General features: G+C 40.1%; 1 protein-coding gene across 1 annotated transcript in view; it reads right to left on the reverse strand.

Annotated features, from left to right (window-relative positions):
• The window catches only part of LOC133423023 (receptor activity-modifying protein 3-like), a 39,449-nt gene extending 14,861 nt beyond the window's left edge, over positions 1–24,588 (reverse strand). Inside the window, exon 1 of the mRNA XM_061713108.1 lies at positions 24,267–24,588. Coding sequence (XP_061569092.1) covers positions 24,267–24,318 — 52 coding nt within the window. The 5' untranslated portion in view covers positions 24,319–24,588. The remainder of the gene's footprint in view (positions 1–24,266) is intronic.
• Positions 24,589–25,698: the final 1,110 nt, after the last annotated feature.

Here is a 25,698-nt window from a genome sequence, read left to right on the forward strand (position 1 = left end):
AAAAGGAAAAAAGAAAAAAAAAAGGAAAAAAAGAGAAAAAAGTTTTTAAAAAAAAACATTTTTGAAAGAGCTCCAGGAGCCACTAGGGCGGCGCTAAAGAGCCGCATGCGGCTCTAGAGCCGCGGGTTGCCGACCCCTGCTCTAGGTATATACAGCTCTACCGTCTGTACAGTTCATATAGCCCTGTTTGTGACAGAAATACATGTCATGAGCTTCCAGGATAGGTACTTCATAACCTAATTTAACGAGTATTTACCTCTGGGGAGGAGTAGGATTAAGTGGCTCCACTTACAAGTGTCTTCAGTGAACAGAGGTGGAAGGATACGGTTAAAAAAAGCTTTGGCACCCAGAACTCAGATACTTTGTCCATTCCTTTAGTTAATACCTGGGCAAATTGTGTCAACTATATCTAATTCAACTGTCACAATAAGCTAAAACCAATCCCATGTGAGGATCCTCCAGCTGGCTGCCCTCAATGAGCTCAATCATTTCTTATAGCGAATCACACGGCTTTGAGGAATTAGGGATTTTCCTGCGACAACAATGCAAAATTCTGCAGTGACAAAAATCTGTGATTCCCCCCAAACACAAGCAGGGTGGAGAAATTGATTAGCGTGTAACCACAATCTAACTGCATGAGTCTCTGATTATGAGCTCACAGATCAGCAGAGGGAGGTTTTACACAAAGCCCCTGCTGAGGAGACACACACAGAACTGGTGATGGTGAAATGTGGGTATGAAATGATCTCGTACGAGTGATTTGTGATGTTTGGTGAATGATTTCTAGCAGTTTGGTGAATCTTGGTGTGTAACAAATCAAAAGCCCTCGCACTGAATCTAAAAAAAAACAAACAAGCAGCCAAAATACCAGAAGAGTGACTTTAAGAAAAATATTTATGGTTGTATCATTTGACTTTTGGCTGCGTGAAGGCGATGGAAGTGGATAAAAGGATCACACATCTCAAGAGGCCAGATCTGGAAACATTACCGGTCACTGAGAGCAGCTGGGGAATTTGAAGAAATACTTTTCAGAAATGCTTACACATAAAATTGTGAGGGGAAAAACGGTTTCTATGATTAGTTTTTACAGTCAGATAAATTAACCAGCTGCAGGGTGAGGACCTGTGAGAAATATGAGAATATGATTTCTATTAAAATTGCATCGTTATCCTATTTTCCTTAGAGACTGAATGCTCTGTTATGTGTCTCAGCTAGTTGCTACCTCTACTCACAATTACAAGAGTTCATAAAAACTAGAGAGAAATTATATTTTGGTCAGTGAATCCATAAAAGCCACCCTTTTCACTTTAAAGATGAATTAATTTAAAGTTCCTCTGTTCTGGTTTGGGGTTTTGGTTTTCTTGAGGTGTTTCATGGTTCTCCTGGTTCTCATTAACTCGTGCTCCTTTGTGACTGTTACATCTAGACTCTGGAAACTGTAGATTAATTATGCAAATTGCATTGTGCAGGTGCCTGAAGAGGATAGGCGAAGTGTTTCAGTGCTGGAAGAGGATTGGTGACCTGGAGCTGCACAGATGGATAAAACGGCCGTGACCAGCCACTTGTAGGGATGATTGATTGAGGTGGGCTGCCACCGAGGTAAGTCATTGAATTTTGGTTGGCTTTTAGTTTTTATTTTTGATAGGTAAGTTTGGGTTATTTCAGGTAGTTCTGTTTTGTTTTGTATTTTGGCCTTGGTCCACCCTGAAGCCTTAACTCTATAGTTGCATGAAAAAAAAACGTTTGTGAACTCAATAAATTTCACTTTTCAAACTGATAATGTTTACTGGCTGTTTGAGAATTGAGGTCTTTTTCATGTTATGTCCCTTGGGAATACTAGACTGGGCGTAACAGTGACTTACTTCCTGTTTTAGTTTGAAAATCCACTTCTCAATTGGTTACATTATCATTGAACTTCCGTTTTTTCCAAACTCTCTTGACTGTTCACACATGCGTCTTAATCTTAATCTCTTTTCCCCTTGCTAGTCCGTTTTGCTTCGCCCTCGGTTGCTGTTCATGTACTTCTTATCATCTCTCTTCAAGTCTCACAGGACAAGATTTTAGGAGAGTTACGTTTATAAAAAGAAAAACACGCTTCAATGGAAAAACTGACCCCCATTTGACGCAGTTTCAGAATTGTCGCTTTTGTTTTACTAAAAATGGAATGGAAATCCACCTTATGACATTAAGTTCAGTCAATGATCTTTTAAAAATAGTTTTTTTTTTCTTCTTTATATTTTTTTCTTTAAGATTTGCACATTGTGTCTTTTTTTTTCTTTTTTTCTTTCAGCTGCTGCACCGTAAAGCCTTTGAGGATTACAATTGCAATCCTGTATTCTGTTAAACATGTCGGAATTGAAAATAAAGTTGACTTAACTTTTTTATTTTTTATTTTACTTGTAAATCCTATGTTGTGATCTGGGCTTTACCCTGACGTGCATCTCCCCCACAACCACGGTTGGCTCAACACAGACGGCAGCAAATGAGACTGGTCTGCTTGGCACCATTGTGTATCACTGAATGTATTCCCTGCTGTTTCTTCTTCTTTGTTTTCAAGCCAGGCAGAAAGATAGATTACTGCAATACCAGTAAAAGTCATTAAGACATTTATCAGCCCCAGCTCACATTAATGTGCTTCATTTCCTCCATTGCTATGTCACAGTTGCATAAATTAAGCAAACAAAAGGGCATGCAACACTGCAAATTCTGCAGAAAACTTCCCCACCCCTGTCCTAGTGTTTGGTGCCGTAACTGCAGAATGACACAAGCAACAACAAACCAGTCTAAGTGCCAACAGGGGTGCACATAGTCGCTGCTCGAGGGCCCGTCTGCAGCGCGTTATACAGGACTGTCTCAGAAAATTAGAATATTGTGATAAAGTCCTTTAATTTCTGTATTGCAAAAATGTCATACATTCTGGATTCATTACAAATCAACTGAAATATTACAAGCCTTTTATTATTTTAATATTGCTGATCATGGCTTACAGCTTAAGAAAACTCAAATATCCTATCTAAAAAAATTTGAATATTCTGGGAATCTTAATCTTAAACTGTAAGCAATAATCAGCAATACTAAAATAATAAAAGGCTTGCAATATTTCAATTGATTTGTAATGAATCCAGAATGTATGACATTTTTGTTTTTTTAATTGCATTACAGAAAATAAAGAACTTTATCACAATATTCTAATTTTCTGAGACAGTCCTGTAGATGTTTCCCTGTTTTAATGACACATATTCCACATATCAGGGTGTGTTTAAGCAGGGAAACATCTAAGACGTGCAGGACAGCGGCTCTCCAGCACCAGTTATGAGCACCCCTGACTGATGAGGGTCCCATACATAAGCTGCGTGCATACAGTAATTACCATGTAGAGGCTTAAATCACTATTATTCTTTGTGTAAATTTTGGCTCTCAAAAGAATTCGCTGTTTCGCATTAGCTGTGTTCATTGTACAGTATTTTCGCTCTAAGAAGCTCTGAGCGAAACAGCTGAGAAGTTTCTATTGGACATACATTTATTTATTGTAAACCTCTTGTCAAACCTCTAAGTTGTTCAGAAAACAGTTTTTTTTAGTGTCCTGTTTGCTGTATTTGTAGAGACAGTATTGTTTCTGTGCAGTCAGTTGGACGATATTCTATTTTCATGCCATTCATCGGGCCGTCAGCTTCCTCCTCAATGAGGTTCGTGAGCCTACGTCTGCTGTTGCTGAGAAACAAGTGAGCGGGACAAGTCACACACGTTTGCACTAATGAGGCCTTTCCTGGCCATGGCGAAAGGAGCTGATCAACGATCAAGCTCAGTTTGTCACATTATCAGACCAATAATGGCTGTGAAAACAAAAACCTGATTGAATATCAGCCTTTAATGATTTTCAAAACATCACAAGACTTTACCGAGCATCAAATTAACATTTAAATGGCTTATTCAACAAGCTTTGAATACAAGGGGATGGCTTTTGTTTATGTGAAGATAAAGCAAAAGAGTTTTATAGAACAATAACTAGATTTTGAAAAGAAGCAAGCATTAAGATGTAATGAAAATGGTTTAATTAGGCCAAGTGTTTGTCATTATGTAGATAAAAGGAAAGAGTTGCACTGCAGGAAATTCATTAGATTCTCTGCATGTGGGAGTTTATGTTTAGGAAAACACAAAAAAGGCTGCAACTAATAACCTGCTCAAGACATTAAGAGGGAAAAAAAGCCTTTTCAACATGAACATGAAGCTTCAAGCAATAAACATTGAATAGTTATTGTGCCATTACTTAAATGACTGGATAAGTGTGTTTAGAGGCGATAATGCTTCATTCTCAAGCAGAGAGGTTGTTTTTGCTCTATGTGAATTCAACCAATATTAAAATAAAGGATTAGGAGGACCAGACATGGTCATTTCTGGCTGGGACAGAAATAAATCTGTGTTTCTGGATTCTGCTTGGCAGCGTGCCACCTTCGCAGCGGCTCGCCGTCATCCACAGCCGGTCAGATAAATATAGATAAGAGGAAACGTAAGATTAAAGGAGGTAGAGCAACCTTAACACTAAGATTAGATTGTTTTTAATTTATTTATCTTATTTCAGATCAGCTTCATGTGTATTTACAGAAAGCGGTTGTAATAAAGCTCTGATTTAATTAAAAAAAGGGTTACATTAACATATCTGGAAATGAAACTTTAAGTTTTACAACCCAGCAAAAATATTTTCTTAGTTTGAACACAAGGAAAGAGGGACAAGTACACTCTAAACAGGATATTACACACACTCTGCCTGACTCTGTATATTTGCCTACGGCAAGAGTGTGTCCTGTTTTTGAAACCAATGCAGAGAAATTAAGAGCGAGGAAAATAAGGTGTCATCCTGACTTCCTTCTGCACCATTTGTCTTGCTTTTTGCACACAAATTAAAGGACCGGGCCGATACAAATCAGCTGAGGTTTCTACAGTCGGAGGGAACGAGAGAACAGACGAAGAACAAAGACGAGCTGAAGAGAAATGAGAAAGAAGCGAACGCCGGCTTCTTCAACATTAGCCGTCGCTGCATTATTCTTTATTGTCTGTTTCACTGCGGATGATATAATTGAGTTTCCAAACATAACTAAAACAAAGGATAGACTGCAGATTAGGTGGCAATACACAGTGTGTTATTTTCTACATCCTTTAAAGCTGACTTGGATTCATCAGTAGCCCTGACAACAGTATCTTCATTATTAAAGTCTATTCCCCTCTGAATAACACTGTCAAGAGTGAAGGCTATTTCCTTGTAATTAAATACATGTTGTGAGCTTTACTAAACTAAGGAAATAATGAAGAAGCAATGTGAAAGATACATGATGACAAACTGATGTAGTAAATAATGAAGTCATACCTCTGAAGTAATGAAACAGAGAACAATAAAGTATCTCAGTAATAATGTCACAAGGATTACTTGGTGATGAATATTTACTTTGTATTACTAAAGCTGCATTTACGCTTCAGGGCTTCATGGCCAATTCATCGCCTGAATCTTTTTTGTTCGTCAATCAAGTCAACACAACCGAACATATTATCCAACCTTTGTGACGCATTCGTGGAGGTCAGCAAATGATCGGACATATTTCAGAGTGGAAAAGAAACATTCACAACCGTCTGCTTATCCCATTCATATCTCCCCTGTGTCCTCGTGTGAACGAGGCCTGAAGCCAAACTAAAAATACTTAAATCCAGTCTTTTCTTTTTACTTTTTACAAATCTGCTGGTCGTATCTGATCTGTGCCACATAGAAGAAAATCTAAATTAATCTGAAGTGGGTCATTTGAACTCTGCAGCGTAGCTTCGACATTAACAGAACGAGACGTTATTGGTTGGTTAAAAGTTCATTTAGAGCCCCTCATAAGGAGAGAGAACCCTTGATTTTAAGAATATGTATTAACTAACCATATCAAATAATGAATTACTAAATATTAGGGCAGTACTTGTGGGTCAATGTTCAGTTTAAGAAGATATTAAGCTGACATTGCTTTTTCAACTCTCATTTCTCATTAGTTCTCATGTAAACTACATTATCATTCTGTAGCTTTACCAGCGTTATATTTAGCTAAACATTATAATCGGTATAAGAAAAGAATCTGAGATTGTCTCTTTGTAGGTGTTGCCACGGCACATGTTTCCCACGCATCGGCATCGCTATGACTCAGGTTTTCCGTTGGATGCCCTCTCTGACACAACCCTTCCCCATATATCCAAGCTTGGGACCGGCACCATGAGTGGCGGGGACAATGGGGGCTTTGTGGGGTTCCGTGTCCTACCCAGGGACACTGGGGGCTTTGTGGGGTTCGGTGTCCTACCCAGGGACACCTTGGCCCGTAACTGGGCTGACGATCGATCTGGCAACTTTCCGGCTGGAGGATAGCCGAATCTACCCACTACACAGGACGCCGAATAATAAAATGCACAATTTGTATTGATCGGCACACATGAAACGATTTAGAAACCAATTCCCTGAGTGCGGTTTTTCCAGTTTGTTTTCTCAACATTTTTTTTATTTTTTGTTGGAAAGGAATTTGAGGATTTGTGCCCATGTTATTGCAAAGTCTTCTCACTATATTATGTGTCCCAGAATGACTTTGTGTTTGATATATTTACACTTTTGCACGGTCAGAGTTCTGATTTGCAATGTGGTGGCTGTCAGCTACAGATTAGACCCCTCAGAAGCCTTTCACACACCCCCACTGCAGAAAAACTAAAAACACTCCTTTAGCGGTACAAGCATAGAGCCCAGGGGTACACCCTTAAACATAAAGAGCAAAGTAAACTGGTAAACAGAACACTTTGACCAAAATTTACACTTTGCCTCCATTCATTAGATTAATCTATCACACACATTTTATTCAAAGCAAATGAAGAACAATGTGGGAGTCACTGTTTCAGTTAAGCACTTCAACTTGTGAGATGAGGAACCTTGAGATCAGTCCTTCACCCTATTGACCGAAAGACAACCACTCTCTTCTGAGCTACAGCTGCCCCCCCGCCTACATGAGTCAATACATCAGTCTGCCTGCAAAGGTTACGACAGTGTCGAAAGAGGAACTCTGTTGATGCTGTGAAATCTCAGTGAAAATCATTTGCGCATTTCTGAGTAAAATGAGGACATGAGAGTAGATCTTGAAAAATCTGCATGTCTGAATAAATTTAAGGCTCACACAAACACCACTTAGAATTCATTAGTTTAAGCTCTTTGAAGATAACAGACTCCTTAGCTTCTCGAGCCACACTGCCCACTGTGATCACAGTGGAAAAACAAGTGATGCAAGCGAGATCAGATCGGCTGCAGACCTCGGAATGACAATGGGTTTTGTTTGCTTTGCAGAAGACATCTGAGCAGAAAAGCAGAGGAGCACGCTAGATACTTCTTTTATAGTGTGTTTGTTTGGTTTTGCAATAACTGGAATCAGATATCTAATTATCTACTCCATCGAGAACACTTAGCGAGAACACTTAACCAAACACGGTAAAACATATTCTTTCACAGAGCTGCTCCCAGTTTCAGGCCAGTTTAGAGCAACTCAAAGAGTAATTGGGGTCATCATCAACACAGGATGACAGCTGACAACTGACTTGTAAAGAGGACTTTTATATCCCTACAGATAAATAAGAAACCAATGTTAAATTGAATGTCAGAATGTCAGCGTTTTATATTTGTAAAACCCTTCAACAAATATTTATCAACAGGCTGGGAAAGAGTGTTGAGTTTATTTTCCTCCAAAACTGAAATCATTTTCTACTTTGCTCTGATCTCCTAAATATATTCTCATTAATCAAAATGAATTTGATATTGATTTAATGTTGAAATCAAATATATATTTGAGAGACTTAACTTGTGCACTGATTTTAAGAGTGTCTCCGTTGGACCGTGCAGCAGTAACGACTCGTGTCAGAGGAACAGACATGCTGTCAGACGGTCTTAGTGTCAACCAGGCACCCCGACAAGAAGACGAATGACCTCTCAGCGGAGGACTGATATAAGTGGCCACTGCGGCCTCCCGATGTGACAAATCAACAGGGGGGGGGGGCTTAGCGTCCTAGTGCAAATTACCGTCTTTTCAAAAAAGGAGGAAAGCTTTGTCTGATGAATAACCTGCAAGTCTCTGTCAAGCTCTGCAGCCCGGATCTTCCGTTGACTCGAGTCCGTCTGAGAGACAGTTCAGTACCGTACAGTGGTACGTTGTTGTAGGGCTGTACGATTAATCGATTTTAAATCTAAATCGGATTTATTAATCAAGACGATGTTAGAAAAAGGAAAATCGGAAAATCGATTTCCCTCTCTCTTTTTCATATAGCTGGAAAAGAAGAAGAGAGCTGTCTGCATTACAGACAGAGCTCGTCTAGTCATCTTTGTTTGGTCAAGAAAATTGTAAATGTTGTCACTTTACTAAACTCAAGGAGGATTTACAGTATCTTTCAATTGCACTTCATTCCCAATAGGGAAATTTGTTTGCTATTTTTCTTTAAAAAATAAAGATAAAATATTTGAAACAATTTATTCCATTGTTTTTTGTAGTTTTACCAAAAAAATCTAAATCGAAAATCGGGTTTTCAGAAAAAAAAAATCTGGATTTTATTTTTGTCCAAAATCGCCCAGCCCTACGTTGTTGCATCGCGGAGACTGACATAAAACAACAAAAGCTTGTTAAGGCTTTCTGTTGACAACAAGGAAATGCAGTTGGAAAAAGATCTTTCCGCCTTGAAGACGAGAGCTGCTTCAGGAAATCCATAAAGAAGCAATAAGAAGATAATTTAATCTACATTGTCATAAAAACAGATTAACGTAGCCCCAAGTTTTGATAAACAGTAACCCACAGTATAATTCTTTTGCATGTATGCTGATATTTTATCAGAGCTGACTGAGAAGACGGCAGAGCTGCTGTGCTTTTTATAGCTGTCACGTGTCTCACTCTTAAGACCACCTGAGATTGCTGATGAGTTTGTCACAACATCGATGTTTTTTCACTGCAGATTGTCAATTATCAAGCTCAGCACCTCATCTTCATCAGAAAATAGTTAATGGAGGAGGAGACGTTTTAAATCCTGATGTGTCATCTGTCAGTGTCTGTCAAAAGAGGACATTTACCTCTTGATTTATGCCTCAGTCAACCGTGGCCAGCTGCTGCTGCTGCTGCTGCTGCTGCTGCTGCTGCTGCTGCTCTGAGGCGAGCGCAGATCTGAAGATGCCCACAGCCACAGGAGAGGCAGATACACTCTGTCGCCTCCTGAAATGCACTCAGCTCTGCTTCAAAGCTGCTTACTTAAACAAAAAGAGAAAGTGAAGATATTCTCCATTGTCACTAAGGCCTGATCAAAAACAATCCAGTGGGGTTCACAATGAGGCGAAGTCGCAGGGAACGACTGCTGAGGGATCATCATTCGTCTGCCGGCTGATGGACGGCGAGGGGCAAGCTGGATGCATTCAGGGAAGGGGACTGAACAAGAGACCCGTTGGGAGGAAAGGCCTCTCTGAAGATACAGGACTGTCTCAGAAAATTAGAATATTGTGAGAAAGTCCTTTATTTTCTGTAATGCAAAAATGTCATACATTCTGGATTCATTACAAATCAACTGAAATATTGCAAGCCTTTTATTATTTTAATATTGCTGATCATGGCTTACAGCTTAAGGAAAACTCATATATCCTATCTCAAAAAAATAGAATATTCTGGGAATCTTAATCTTAAACTGTAAACCATAATCAGCAATATTAAAATAATAAAAGGCTTGCAATATTTCAGTTGATTTTTAATGAATCCAGAATGTATGACATTTTTTGTTTTTTTAATTGCATTATAGAACTTGGATTAACTTGGATTGCATTAAAGAACTTTATCACAAGTAAAGTAATTCCTTCACATTCAACAGGCCTGTTCACTGATTCTCTTTGGATCTAAGCTGGCCTCTTAAGGAGAATATAATTTCTCAGCCTAGTGTCTAAAAAAAACCATCTCATAGGTATGCTTGACCACAACACATCCACCGCCCACTCTATTAGTAAGCATGGTAATAATATCTAACTGTCACCATGTATTTTGCATTCCCAGCCATATTGGTATTAATATTTAATAGCTACTTGTCTTACTAACAGCAAAAAACCGTCAAAGTGAGAAGTCGTTGGACGGTAATGGGTCAGAAGAGACCCAAACTGGGCTATTTGGTGTGACGGAGGAGTACCGCCACAGCAGAACCTCCATTTCATTGTCCTTTTGGTTCCTGCCATCTCTTTTTCCAGGTTTCCTCAGTAAGTGCTCTGATGGACTGTGTCATTAACTACATAATTACGCCATCCGGTTATAACAAGCGTGACCATCTACTCTGTTACAGAATCAACGCGCTTTAAAGGATTACTACGCTCTAGCTTGTCAGCCCTGCCCACTTACATATGGCGCCTGCATTCAGTCAGACCACCTTAATCACAGATTCTGTCTGACAGCAGGGTTCTGATGCAAAAGTGAATTGCAGTTCTTCACTTATGCAAAACAACCCAGGGCATCGTCCCTTTTCCTAACGTCTGTCTCAGCTACTCTCCCTATAATTGCTGGTCTTATACATCTTTCATCGCCTCCTCCACACTTTTAAATCATGTATCTGACTTTCCCCAACTGACAATCACAGTCCAAACCTCAAATGACCAACTGTCAGAGGTGAGAAAGGTTTGCTTTTCTTTCTCAACCCCCAGCATTTCTATTTGTGGTAGAAAATGAGTGTGACAGTGTAAATAACTTCCTGGAAGGAGCGACCAATGGTATCCTCACGTCGGTCTCTTTCCACTCCGTCTGATGGCCTTTCACCTCATCCTGAGGTGTGTGTATTTGTCATAAACAACTGGTCAGACAACACACAGACCATTATTTTGCAGGAATAACTCAGCCTTAAGGCTTGGATGGAGTGGAGCCCGAAAGAAACAGCAGGGATCTGGGGGTCAAGGAGGAGGGAGAGGAAGACTAGGCTGGAGAGTCACACAGATGTGTAAGGCGAGGGGGAACTCTGGGTACTTGGCAAACAAAAGCAGGAAGAGGGGGAGGAGGAGAGAGGCAATACTGGCTGGCCCTGACGGAGACAGTCGGACATGAAGTGCCACTGGTGAAGAAGAGAGAACCCATGACGGAGGACTTTCTGGGGAGAAAAGCTCTCGTTTCCCCCCGACACCTGGGTGTCTGTGCGTGCGTGAGGGATGAGAGCAGCTGAGGCGGCGGAGCTGCAAGTCGTGGGTGAAAGTCAGGCATCATGACGGCCTTTTGGGATAACGGCTCAATATAAATGCAGTCCATTAATCATGTGAAGGGGAAAATTACAGCAAGGCTTCAGCAGAACAAGCCCCTGAGGAGGGAATCCATCCGTTTATGAGCTAGCATGGCTTGTTTTTTGGGAGGGCTAAAGCTGCTGCATGAAGCAATGCATGAACACTTGGTCTGCTGTCTGAACATGGTTTCAACATTTGCTTTTGGGGGGGAAATAATAATACAGGACTGTCTCAGAAAATTAGAATATTGTGATAAAGTCCTTTATTTTCTGTAATGCAAAAATGTCATACATTCTGGATTCATTACAAATCAACTGAAATATTGCAAGCCTTTTATTATTTTAATATTGCTGATCATGGTTTACAGCTTCAGAAAACTCAAATATCTAAAAAAATTTGAATATTCTGGGAATCTTAATCTTAAACTGTAAACCATAATCAGCAATATTAAAATAATAAAAGGCTTGCCATATTTCAGTTGATTTGAAATGAATCCAGAATGTATGACATTTTTGTTTTTTTTAATTGCATTACAGAAAATAAAGAACTTTATCACAATATTCTAATTTTCTGAGACAGTCCTGTATATTCATATGAGAACAACATTGCTAGGATTAGATCCCTGAAAGAATCCTCAATTAGTCTACATTTGCAGAAATAACTTTACAGTTACTTTACAGTTTTTCGCAAAAGAAAATCTAAACTCTGAATTTGTGATAAAGGTAGCGCTGCAGGGGGTCGGTGCTTACACTGAACAGTGTATTTTGAATAAGCGTAATTCTTGTAACTTGCGATTGCCACTACCGCTGTTGAGAAACTAGTCAGATGATGAAGGCAGCAGATGATGACTATTCAGAGGAAAAGCCCTTATGTAGTGTGTAATGATTAAGTAGTGTTATAGTAGAACTACATCGTATTAGTGAGGCCAAAAACAGCTGGAAACTACATTTTGATGACTTTGGATTGACCAACTAAGCGCTGCCAGAGACGTGGAAATGCGCATAAAGCTTTTCCATTATATCATTTTTTTGATAAACTAGATCATTGAATCACATGAAAAACCATATCCTGGAAGCGTAAAAAGGTTTTTGGGATATTTAGGAGTTTTTTGCAAATTAGAGCCATTTCCTTTACAAGGTTTTCAACCTCCGATGAACTAAGAAAATATTGCCTGAAGCTACATCCTTCACCCCCTGTTTCACCAGTCTCACAATACAAGCTCCTGTGCAACAACAACCTTCAACCAAGAGCAGATACGTGCTAGTTTGAACAACATTAATAAATCACTTCATGTTGACCTTTGGAGTAAATGCCACTGACGGGAGGAACAGTTGCAGGGCCAAAAAAGCAGCTTTTTCTAAGTCCAACCTGTCTCAGTGGAAACCTCGGGGCTGCTGGGCATCGGGAGGTCCCATCAAAGCTGTCATGTTGCAGTGGATAGTTTTCCCACGAGAACACCAGCGATTTGCCTCAATCCATCAAAGTCACAAAATGAGTGACCATATCCCTCTGTGTGATCCAGATCTGTAAAAACTATCATGTCCCAGAATGTCCAGGCCATCAATCACTGCTTCTTAGAGCAATCTAATCCAGAGTCTGCATTTTTTAATTTTTCATTATCGCTATTGAACATTTCTTCACCACCAGTAATTGCATTAGGGCACTGCCTGCCACCCACTGACATGGAGGAGTATTTAATTATTCACTATACTCATCACAGGTGCTCAACAATGGAAATTGTTTTGCAGTAACAATTTTTCTTTTTGACTAATAAAGTGGGACTGAGTTACTTTCACACTAGGCCTGTGTTGAAAAAATCGATTTCCCAATTCTAAATCGATTCTCGTATTAATTCCTAAAAATCGATTCATATGTCTAAAGATCGATTTTTTTTTTTTTTTGGGGGGTTTTTTTATTTATTTTTTTTTTTATTTTATTTATTTATGTATTTTTTTTTTCATCATTACATTACAACTTTTGGTTATTTTTTTGTTTATCCCCAAAAAAGGAATATTTTGTTGGACACGAGAATAACTGGTGCCATGTTTTTGCCTTTAAATATGTTTAAAGGTATGAAAACATTAAAGTGTTAGGTTATAATTGCATAAATTGTCTATATTTCATTACTTTATATACTGTCTTGGGGTTACATTTGCAAAAAATGCTAAAAACCAAATGCTCAAAAATTAAAAACCAAAATAGACCGAAAATGGAACAAATAAAAACGGAATGTGGGAAAAAATAAAACTGATTTCATCCGTCTCTGTTTCCTCCCTGGATCTGTTTGGTAATTCTGACCCACACAATGTTTCTGAAAGCAGTTCTATCAGCATTCTGGGAGTAGTAATATTTTGCATAACTACAGTCATATAATTCATGCAACAGCTCAAAAAACAGTTTTAATAACACTAACCCAAATCAATATCGGAATCAAATCAAATCGGATCGAATCAAATCTTGATAATCGATTCTGAATCCTAAGAATCGGAATCGAATCGATTCTTGACATTTGAATCAATCCCCAGCCCTATTTCACACGTGTGTGTGCTTTCTCTGGTGCAGCAGCTTCCTCCCATGGTCCATAAACCTGTGTGTCAGGTTTTAAGTCGCCTATAGGAGCCTGTGTGGCTCCTCGTCTGTATGTGGCCCCGTGGTGCACTGGAGACCTGTCAAGGATGTGTCCCTGCATTTTACCTGGAGAGAGTGGAGATTTCAGCTCCAGCAGACCGTAAACAGGAATCGGAGGTAAAGATAATGGATGGGTGGAACAGAGCATTTGACAGCATCTTACTTGGATGGTGCCAACAAGGTTTTCAACATCCTGCCTGACAGAAACACGGTGAACGAGAAAAGACAGATGAGGGAAAAAAGGCAAACAGATGGCAGGAGAGAAAGGACAACGTTTTGCACGTGAAACCCAGCATCGCTGTCACGGATTTAAACTGCAGAGCTCAGTCACGCAGGGTAACGACAGATGGGAGAGCCGTGGGGTCAATAATGAATCAAAGGCTAAAACAGACAGATTTGTTGTGCTCTGATGGCCGAAGAATTATGACGCAGCTGGCAGAATCCTTCTCTGATACGGTCCTTTTATTTTACTTGCACTGTATTACACCACTAAAACTAGCCGTGCAAATTCAGCTGTTAACTCACTATAAAATAACAAACTGGCACATAATGTATAATTTATGGATTTAGTACCAGAAGATGACTGTAATATGTATCACATACGAATACTTTTTCCACATTTTTAATGTAATGTAATCTATGATGAACATTTTCTCTTTATTGTTTTTCCCATTTTGCTCTTTTTGATTTTCATCACTGTTCCTGTAATGACTTTGATTTTCACTCTGGCATTTGCTCTGAGTCGGGTTTGAGCATCAGTTAACTACTTTCTTTTTATGCGTTTTGTCATCAAACGAGGAAACACACCAATGCACTACTTATCTAGCTCTAGAAATAAATCAAAATCTGTACAATTGCATAACAGTCACTCACAGGACGTTTACAAAGTGTAAGCCAAAGGTTTGTTCTTAGATTCGGAGGATGCCCTCTACTAAACTTTTACGACCCAAACACAACATGCAGTTGGGAAAGGTTATGAGGACTTTTTCATACAATCTGAAGTCAATCTTCACAGAAAGATCAGTCGTTGATAAATAGAAAACCAGCCAGTCTTCCCAGAAGTGGACATTTCCGCAAGTTCACCCCAAGTTCAGGTCCAACGAGACTCGCACGTTACATTAAAGGCTAAAATCCATGACAAAACCAATTGAGGAAGACTGAGCAGGGGCTGTTAGAAAAAATACTATGTAAATAAACAAGCATGGTTGAGCTTTGAAAAGTTTCATCTGAACAAAAACCCCAAACTTCTGAAACTGTCACAGATGGGACAAAAATTCAGGTGTCTGCTCACAAGGCACGGTGCCATATTTTGAAAAAACCACCCCAACATGACAACATTAGGGCCTCATATCAACTGTTAAGCAAGGCACTGGAGGGGTGGTGATGTGGAGGATCAAACGTGATACCAAGGATACTCTGAATACCAAAGTATTCTTATCAAATGTGAATTCAAGAGAGCTGCGGATAAACAAATGCCTGGAAATCCCAACAGCCTGAAGCAGTATGTTGGAGAAGATTCCGCCTGAATTCCTCCAAATGCTGTGAGAGACTGATAAAGTCATAAAGAAATGATTACAACAAGTAACTGTCATGTCTGCGTTTCTTGCAGCAGCTGCATATCATTTCTTATTCCTGTGATGAATAAATGTTAAGCGATTCTCCACCTCATTATGCGTCCGGATCTTCTTCAACTGAGTGTTGGTTGTAAACCGCTTCTGAAGTGTCATATAGCCGTGAATACTTTGTCTTGTTGTGCATATTTTGGGTGATTATTTCTGGTCATGTGGTCCGCTTTCAGTGCAAAATTACTTTTTGGCCACAATAAAGAAATACTCTGAATAAAATGACTCGTGGTCACCCTGTGAAATAATGAACACTGGAGATAATGCCGGGCTTCAAATTCAGTTCACTTCCCATTTCAATGGTGCTCATTAGCACCTTTGTTCTGATTAGAAATCTGACAGAAAAGCAGCACACCGTCAGATCTCCTGAAACCAAGTGTCAGCGAACTACTGAACCATCCTGCGCAAATTCTCTCCTCTTTCTGCACCTTCAAGAATACGTTTAATGACTCCTGAAAACGGCATTACGTAATGGTCAGTGGGTTTCCTGCTTCCAGATTAAAGTGGATTTTATTTACAGCCATTTTGCACAATGAAATGATGATTTTGTTGGTGCTGAAGGCAGTTGTGGGGTTTACTGAAGAGCTTTGCTCTGTCTGAACTTGGAGGTTGTTGTGGGGGTTGAAATGGTTGTGTTCTGATTGCTATGTAATTATTTCAAGTTTGTTGGGTTTTTTGCAAGTTAGCACTGAAACACTTAACTAGAAATATTTAAAAAACTTCTAGCAGTCCTGAAACCAAAGTATTAAATAACTATGAATTGATCTCGTTAATTGTTGTACTGACCTGCCATGGTGTTCTTAACAAAAATACATTTAACTATTAGGTTAAATCCTTAATTCCTTAAAATGTTAACAATCTGCAGACCATAGTGTGCTGCTGTGCCTCACATAGCAACTCAGCAAGAAACCTCAGCATTAAACTGCGATATGCAGGATGAGCAGAGACAGAGTTCAAGCCACCTCTGGTGCATGAATCTTTAACAGGGATCTGAAAGATTCATAACGCTCTTAACATATTTTCACTTCGCGCTGCATCTAAAGCTCAACAGTAACAATGTCCGTGAATCAGGACCACATTCACCCATAAAACCGCAGACTCTTACAAACGTCTGTCCACTGTGGTCTAAACTCCAAATATTCACTCTTTTGGGTATAATGGAAAAGGTGTGAGGATCATTCATTGCTGATTTCTGGCCTTGTCCCATTCACACAGAGATTTCTCCATATTTTCTGAATCTTTTGATGATATTTTGTACTTTAGAGGATAAGATATTTAAGAAAGTCTTGGGACAGTGAAGGAAGCACTGAGACGTGAAGGACAGGTATCCTGGGGCTGATTTTCAAGAACAAGGATGACATCCTGCAGTTATGAGCAGCAGTAAGGTTTAATGCCAAGACAGAGCTCTGCAGTTGCAGCGTTTGCTTTGAGAATGCTGATGAGGAAGTACAAGGAAGGTCAGAAGGAGTTACACTGTGCCTTAGAGGTTGAGCGTACAACAGAGGGCTGAAGGAGGAATTGTGGTATCGTATGAGGAAGTGCGGAGTTGCAGAAAAGTATTTAGAGAGTTACAAAATAAGTAGAAGGTCAGTAAAAGTAAGACAGCAATGAGCTGTCAAGTAAGCACAACAAACCAAGGATCGGCCCTGAACCCATCGGTTGCCATAGCGATGGACAGGCTGACAGAGTAGAAGTGAACGAGCTGCAGGAGATTAAAAAAAATGGTTTTAAGTGTTTGAAAAAAAAAAAAAATGAGAGGTGCGGAAAAGAAATGACAGAGATCGTAGGCAGGGTGGAGTGGCCGTACAAGAGGTTCTGGGGTTATCTGTGACAGAAGAGTAGTGGACAGAGTAAAGCCAAAGTTGTACAAGGCGGTAGTGAAAGCAGACCTTTTCTATGGCTTGTAGAAAGCAGAAGTGAAAAGAGATGGGAAGCAGAGCCGGAGGTGACAGATGGAAATGTTAAGATTTTCTTTGAGAGTGACAAGGAGGGATAAGATCAAAAACAAGCACACCAGAAGAAGAGTCTTTGAGACAACGTGAGAGAGGCTGACTGAGATGGTTTGGACTAGGGGTGGGCAAAAATATTGATACGGCAATATATTGCGATACATAGTCTCCCGATACGATATCGATATTCAATGTATGTATCGCTATATATTTCCGTATCAATATTTTTGCCCACCCCTAGCTGCACGTTATTTTGTGATTTCAGTGTGGGTGAGACACTGCATTTTATTTTTGTCATTTTAAGTCAAGGGCAAGTAGCTGTACTGTATTTTTGTGATTTCAATTACAGTGTGGGTGAGACACTGCATTTTATTTTGAGTATTTTGTATCTAAGAATAATGCACACACTGCACTTTTCATTGTGTTTCAGTGTGTTTTTTCATGCAAATATGTTGCATAATTAAAATGGAAAGTTTGAATTACATTGTTTTGACTCAGTCTGTCCAATGCATTATCACTATCATCTGATGTACATATATACAACTTGGATTTTAAGATGTGTAATGCATTTTTAAATTTTTCGGTGAACTCTGTAGAATATCGCGATATATCGCATAATCGGGATATCGCAATTTGTATCGTATTGTGGCTCAAGTATCGTGATGCGTATCGTATCGTGAGGTCCTTCCCAATACCCACCCCTAGTTTGGACAGACAAAGAGGAAGGACAGTGAATACATCAGTGGAAGGATTCTGGAGACGGAGCTTCAAAACATGGGGAAAGGGGAAGACCAGAGAGGACATTCCTGGATGTGGCGAAGGATGATGTGAGGTTTGTTAGTGTGACAGAGGGAGATGTTGAAGAAAAGACAGATTAAAATACGACTTCCCCGAAAGGGGAAATCTGAAAGAAGGAGGATAAGAGGTGTCATGTTCAAAGTCTTCACAATGACATACTGTGGAACATTTTTCCAAAATTGGTTCACATTTTGCAGGTGCAGTGTGTTCACAGATTGGTGAACCTCTGCCTGCTTTTTAAATCTGAGAGTCTGCCTCTCTGAGATGTTCTTTTGATACCCAGCCATCTCACCAATCTGTTACTAATTAACCTAATTAGTTGAAAGATGTTCCTCCAGGTGTTTCATTTGAGTAACACCTACTTATCTGGCCTTTTCTTGGCGCTCTCCCAATTATTTTCATGACATGTTGCTGCTGTCAAATTTATAAACAAAAAAAATGTTTCAGGATATACTAAAATGTCTCATTTTCTACGTCTTGTTGTGAATAAAATGTGAGTTTATAAGATTTGCAGAGCATTATACTTTGTAATGCAATCTCAATATGTCTGGAACTGGGGTTGTAAAATACTTTTATACCATATAATAAAATAAATTTGATGCATACTATAAAATGCTGAGTGAACCAGTACGTTAAAGTACTGTACTTTATTTGCCTCTCAATTAACTTCAGAGGAGTAGTCATAACCTTCACCTACTTTTATGTTATTTGCATTCAAAGTACTTGTGGCGTATTACTGATCAGGAAAGGATGATCCATTCACACAAACAGGTCTTTAGAATAAAAAATAATTACTTGAGCTTTATTCTCTGCATTCTTTCAAAATATGTCTTTCTTGATCTTTTTCTGTAATATCGGTATCTTTTGTTGACATTGGTTCGACAGAATAAAATATTCAGCCAGAGCTGATTTGGTACATTTAATGAGAATGAATATGTGTAAGTATACACATATCAGACAAAGTACCTTAAATGCTCTAGTTGCCTTTAATTTTGAGAGTGGCTAGACAGGAAATGGCACAAAGGGCGACAGCCTCTGAATATACTGCGCCCACTTGGCCCACTAATCTAAATCTTTAAAATACTCAACATGTGTCTGCCCCGAGTCCACCTAACGTTTGTTTCCTAATAAGGCGTGAAGACATTTCAAAAAAATAAGAACAAAAATTAGCAGTGTGTTAAGAGTCAACTGAGATCCAGTTCTTTTCAACTGAACACAGAAATCATATTAAGTTAAATTACAAGCTTAAACAATTTTTGTTAAAATGGCAAACTTCTGAGAAAGATGTCTGCAGTCAATAACAGGGAGTACAGTGTCGTGATTTATTTAACCAACACTAAGCCAAAATGCAAAGCTGTGTCAGGAAAAACTAAGCACACCCTATGATTTAATAGCTTGTAGAACGAACATTAGCAGCAATACCTTCAAGTAATTATTTTTCATATGATGTTAACAGCCTCTCGCATCATTGCAGAAGAATTTTGGCCAACTCTTCTTTATCAAGTTTCCAGGCATTCGTTTATTAACAGCGCTCTCAAAGTCCAGCCACAGAATTTAAATCAGATTACGGTCTGGACCTGGTTCGATGCCACATATTGATTCTATTCAGTATCAAGACATTTGGTTGTAGATTTATGTGTTTGCATCGCCGTCCTGTTGCATGATCCAATTTTGGCCCTCACACTGGACTCTAGCTTACTCAAGTAAATTAGGAGTTTATGGTGAAAACAATGAGTGCACAGTGTCAAAGTCCTGTGACTGCACAACAAACCCAAATGGTAATCCCCTATAACACTGTACAGTATATGAGAGTGGGTTTGAAGTATATGCGGTCATTGGCCGGGTTTGTTTTTTTTCTCCAAACATGGTGCCAGCATGGCCAAACATCTCAGCTTGGTTCTTGTCTTGGTCATGTATTTCTATGGAACACTATTGCTGAAGTTCAGAGTTTGCAAACCTTGGCAACCCTTTAGGTATTACAGCCGGGACACACCAACACAACGCCGACTGGAGCGTAAGCTCTGAGCGTGCGTGAGGCGTAACACGTCCCCATAAGTGCAGGCAGCGCTAATCTGCGATGTCGCCGAAAAAGAAAAAAAAAGAAGAACAACCGGAAATGAGGGATCACTTTAGTGTAGAGGTCTGAACAGAGCCCGCTGTCATCAGTCAGTGTTTTCACTTCTGATAGAAGTCGAAAACAATACGATGGTTCATAATGAAAATATAATACAATCAAACACAATCCAAATCCAAACCAATACCATGATAAAGTGTAGTTTAGCGTCCGTGCCATCGCTGTTTTCTAGTACCTTTACCTTCATCATTTCTGGTTAACTCTGATTCGCTAGTCAGGGGCTAGCACTCCACCAATCAGATTGGTCATTGAGGCCGACGGCTAGTGGCCAATTCTACACGTCATATCAGCCAAAATGACGTCTGCACGGGACACCTGCCCGACTTGAGCCACCAACCTCTTCCGCCTGCCCAACGGCGTCCGTCGGCTTATAATCGGGTTGGTGTGTCCCGGCTTTTACTCATTACGTGAAACGCTGAATCCCCAACCAGCCTGTAGGAGCAATACATCCTTACTATTTGTAGTATGCCAGAAAACCACAAGACTCAAAACAATATACACAACAACAGCTAACCAGTGCTACCAACTTAGACACTTGGTTGCTGTATTTATTGAGTTTTCAGACCCCCCAGTGACTCGCAACAGATCTAGCAACTTCTTTCAGGTTGGCCTGGAAGGGTCCAAGGACAAAGCTTAGCTGAGCAGCCGGCAGCATGTGCTCAGCCTCGGCTAAAGTCAACGATCATTTCCGATTTCACCACCAAACAACATTTGAAATACGATACCACTTAATGTGAAATCATTAAGTGGTATCCTCAGCTAACTTCTGTAACGTGAATCAGCTGAAGGACCCAGGAGCCATGGTGGATCATTTCATAACCATTCCAAGTGAAGTCAGGGGCACAAGAGGACTGATAGTCCTTGTTTCAAATCTTGCAGCGCTTGTTCTGATGTTGTTTCAATTCCCTTGAATTGATGATGTTTTGACTGATTTGATAAGAAAAAATGTAAAGTAGCATTAATTAGAATCATAGGTTAGCAGTGGCTAAGTCAGCCAAGCTAGCCAAGGCTACTGGCCTGCATGTTCTGCCCATTTGCAACATGGGCAGAACACTCTTCAGAAAACCTACATGTGAACTCAATTCAATTCAATTCAATTCAATTCAATTTTATTTATATAGCGTCTAATACAACAAAGTTGTCTCTAGAAACTTTCCAGAGACCCAAAACATGAACATAAACCCCAGAGCAATTATTACATAAACAATGGCAGGTAAAAACTCCCATAATGGGAGAAAAGCCTTAAGCCAAACAGTGGCAAGGAAAAACTCCCCTTTAGGAGGGAACAAACCTTGAGCAGGACCAGGCTCATAAGGGGGGACTCACAGAGGGTTTCTTACACACAGTCTATGAGTGAACTTGATGGGATTTCTGCTCTGATTAAAAACTGTCAAATGTCTTGAATATTTTCCAGTTGTGAATAGGTTCACTGTACAAAGATGGATTACAGTTTATTTGAAAATGTCCTCATAACACTTCTCAGATTGACGAACAGCAGCAACTGCTCATCTGATATTACTGCTGATGGTTGTCCTTCTTGGTATTGTGTTAATCATCATCATAAAAAAATCAAACACGAAGAAGCAGCAGGCACAAGCAGAATGGAAAAAAAAACGAACACTGAGGTCTTACAAAGGGTCTATAAATAGTGTTTTACAAGAAGAGCTTATAAACCTTTTTTTACAGCTGTTTTCTCAGATAGCTGAGAAGCAGAGGAACCCCAAGGCAGTTTTCCTCGCCACAGTTGTGTGTGAGTTTCTGTTAACAGGGGTGAGCAGATGCTTAGCAGTCAGTGGGAATCACTCGTTCTCTGCTGTGCAGATGGGGACCTCATACTCTGCTACATCTACCATACTGGCCCAACATTAGACGAACAGAATCACCGTGACTCACATCATGTTTTAGTTGTCCTTTAACTCACTGCATCTGGGGATTTTGATAAGAAAAACCTTTCAGTCTACACGAGAGGAGGCCCCTACTGCATCTCCGTGCAGCAGGGGACTGAAAGCTCAAACAGTTTTTTAGTTTTTTTACACCAGCTTCCTTTTTCCTCTAGTATAGGATAAAACTCAGTGTGAAAAACATGCAATCGATCAGAATCTCGGTTAGTTTTCAGCTTGGCAAAACAGTTTTGTGAGAGCCACAGCTGTTATATTGCGAATGTCCTGGGGAATTGAAGCAAAATATCTTGGCAGGACCTGCAGCAGACCACAACCTCTTGACTTCAACAATCTGAACTCTTCAAAATAGAAAAATTACTCAGTAAAAGGTGAGAGACTGATGTCGACCCATCCCTGTGTCCATGTGTGGCTTTTACCGCTGTCCTGAGGCTCAGACGCATATCCTGACATATTTATTTAGAATTTTCTAGTATAATCCAGAAATCTTAGTTTGATCGATGACAACAAGTTTTATAATCAAATGCAGTAAAACTAACCCAGATCATGATACTACCACCACTGTGTTGCTTAACTGTTAAGAAAAATACTCTCCTTAAATTTTCTCCAAACATAAAGCTTCATATTTAAACCAAAAAAGGTATTTCTCTTTGCAGGTATGGACTTTTCATCTTCTCATGCATTACCAGAGATGTGTTCACCACACGTGAAACTAGAATCTGGATTCACAGTCTGTGAGTCCTGAGATCTGTTGAGCACCGAGGGCTCTTGCTTAGGTCCTTAGCATCCGTAGCTCTGTTCGTGCTATGATGACGGCATGCCCACCAACACATCCCCTTCCCAACATGTTCTGCTTGTTATAAACGGACAGCTGCTGAACGTGCTGTTGCCACGTCTGAATGACCCCCCTGTTGCTCCTCTTCTGTACAATTTAATGGCAGCAATTTGACCAAGTCGGACTCGTGTCGTATACGTATCACTTTCAATACAGCACCGATGTGGAGCGTAGCAGTCACATTTACGGACAAGCACACACTAAAGGGGTTAATCTGGCTTTTTAGCAGCTGTTGTGAAGAACCCGATGTTTCTGAATAGATAAAAAGCTGCCGATACACTGGAACAATAACCCGATGGGCCCCACTTTGAAGTCCAGAACCACAGACATTGAAAGTGACATCTTTTATTACCTTAAGAAGAAGTATTTTCAATCGGTGTAAGACCAGATGATGCCAAGACTAAAATCAGCCCAAGCTTTGCATCTTCAGCTTGCTGATCGTGCTTCTTCTACAGCTTATAGACCAAGACAGGGTGACAACAGCAGGCTTTAATTTAATGTTCTGATTTAATTCATGTTAATTCATGTTCTGATTGATCTCAATCGCCAGTAGAGCACCAGTAGACATTAACCCCCATACAAAGAATCAATCAAATGTAAATCACGGCGCCAGTAAACCTTTCACACAGTTAATTCATGGGCCTGGCACCACATGAGAAAACCATTCCATACGTGATTTCATTTACCAGCTAATGAGCCAGATCCAGAGATTCCCACTGGCTGTGATATAGGTCAGGTCTATCCACTGGGGCATGATGCCATTGTAGAGTGCTGTATATTGCTCATTTAGTGCATGTTCTGCGTGATAACAGTGATGCTCCGAGCTACTTGCTCATTACTGCACTTTGTAACCTGACACACTAGGGTCATGCAGAGGGACATGCGTGCAATGATGAAAACAATGGGACATTTAGATATAATAGTATGGAAAAGTGGAAACAAACATCTACAAATGAAAAGACATCTGGGGGGTTGTTTGTTTTGTTTGGTTTGTTTTTACTTGTGTGTTGTTGAAGCACTTATCCCTGAAAAAGCCCGAGAGGCGACTTGGTGATGGAGTTGGGTGGGAATGGGATGGAGGCTTCACTCATCATAATCCTCAAAAAAAATCACACTCCCAAAAAGTCAAACATACTCACCCAAAACCCCAACAAGAAAAAGTTTCAGCACTGGGAGCTCATTTGTATCCATCACGCCGCGAGAATCCAGCCCTGACCGGTGAATGAAAAGCTCAGCGGCAGCTCCGGGAAAATGTCCTCTTGAGCCGAACCATAGTTGAAATTATCCCAGATGCGCGCGTCCCGACATGCCGTGAGGACTCACCGGGGCACTGAGGTGGATGGCTTGAACGGGGTGGGGAAAACAAGAACAAACAAAAAAACAAAAAGAGATAGACAAGCAAAGGAGGAGAAGTGTGGTCCCAGAGCGTGACTCCCAGCTACGGCGTCTCTGAGCTGCGTGTGTGCGCTGTGAGGAGACGGAGATCTGGACCGCAGCGCTGCATCCTCCAGGGCTGGGAGGTGTGGGGGTGTGAGGGGGAGAGAGGGGATGGGGGAGTTAGTCCAGGGGCCAGACCACATATCAGCACCACTCAGGGTGACAAACTTGCTTATAAATTTTGAAAATTTCTGTAGATGATATTTTGGTATGATAAAGCCTGAATTTATGGTTCTGCGTTAAATCGACGCAGAGCCTACGCCGTAAGGTACGCGGCGACGCGCACCGCTCTGCGTTGGTGTAACGCGGAAACATAAATCAGCCTTAACCCTTGCTGAGTGGCAGCTGTATCATAGTTATCAGCTCATGAAGTTACCCACCCCCTTCAGAAAATTACATTTTAGATGTTTGTTTATAAAACTAAGCTGGTTCCTTATCTCATAATTATGTCCTTTATGTCCTGTATTTGCATGATAAAGACCAGTTTGTGACATCAATTATGTTTAGTTTAGGAGCCTAATGATGCTCTTCTAGTTTAAGGCTCACAATGACCTGTAACAATGATATAGTATGGGTATATTATACATTTCATCAATCTTTATGGTCCTGTGAGTATTCCAGTTTTTGTATTTTGTGTCTCTGTTGTTCCAAGATGACAGAGATAAAATATATTATATCATTTAGATGAAAATGGTGTAAAAATGTGTGTTGTTTATAGTTTAAAGAGCTACAGTGACCTCTATGTTGGTCAGAAAGATTCACATCTTAGATTGAATTAATGCCTAAAAGGTCGCCTTTAAAATGATACCAAAGACAATATTGTGAAACATTGACAGATATCCTGTACATGAGTCTAAACCAGGATATGCACCAGCATCTAAAATGTAATTTTCTGAAGGGGGTGGGTGACTTCATGAGCTGATAACTATGATCCAGCTGCCACTCAGGAAGGGTTATCATACAAAAATATCATCTACAGCGGATCTTTTGAAAAATCACAAGTTTTGTCAGCTTGAGTGGTACTGACCAGTGACATTTTGGGCTCTGGCCCATGGACTATATGGGTGTGAGTGTGTCTGAGTCTGGGGTGGCAAGGCAGGGGGGCTCTGGTTTCTGTTCAACTGTAATCATGCT

Source organism: Cololabis saira, chromosome 22, assembly GCF_033807715.1.
Source record: "Cololabis saira isolate AMF1-May2022 chromosome 22, fColSai1.1, whole genome shotgun sequence".
NCBI classification, from domain to species: domain Eukaryota; kingdom Metazoa; phylum Chordata; class Actinopteri; order Beloniformes; family Belonidae; genus Cololabis; species Cololabis saira.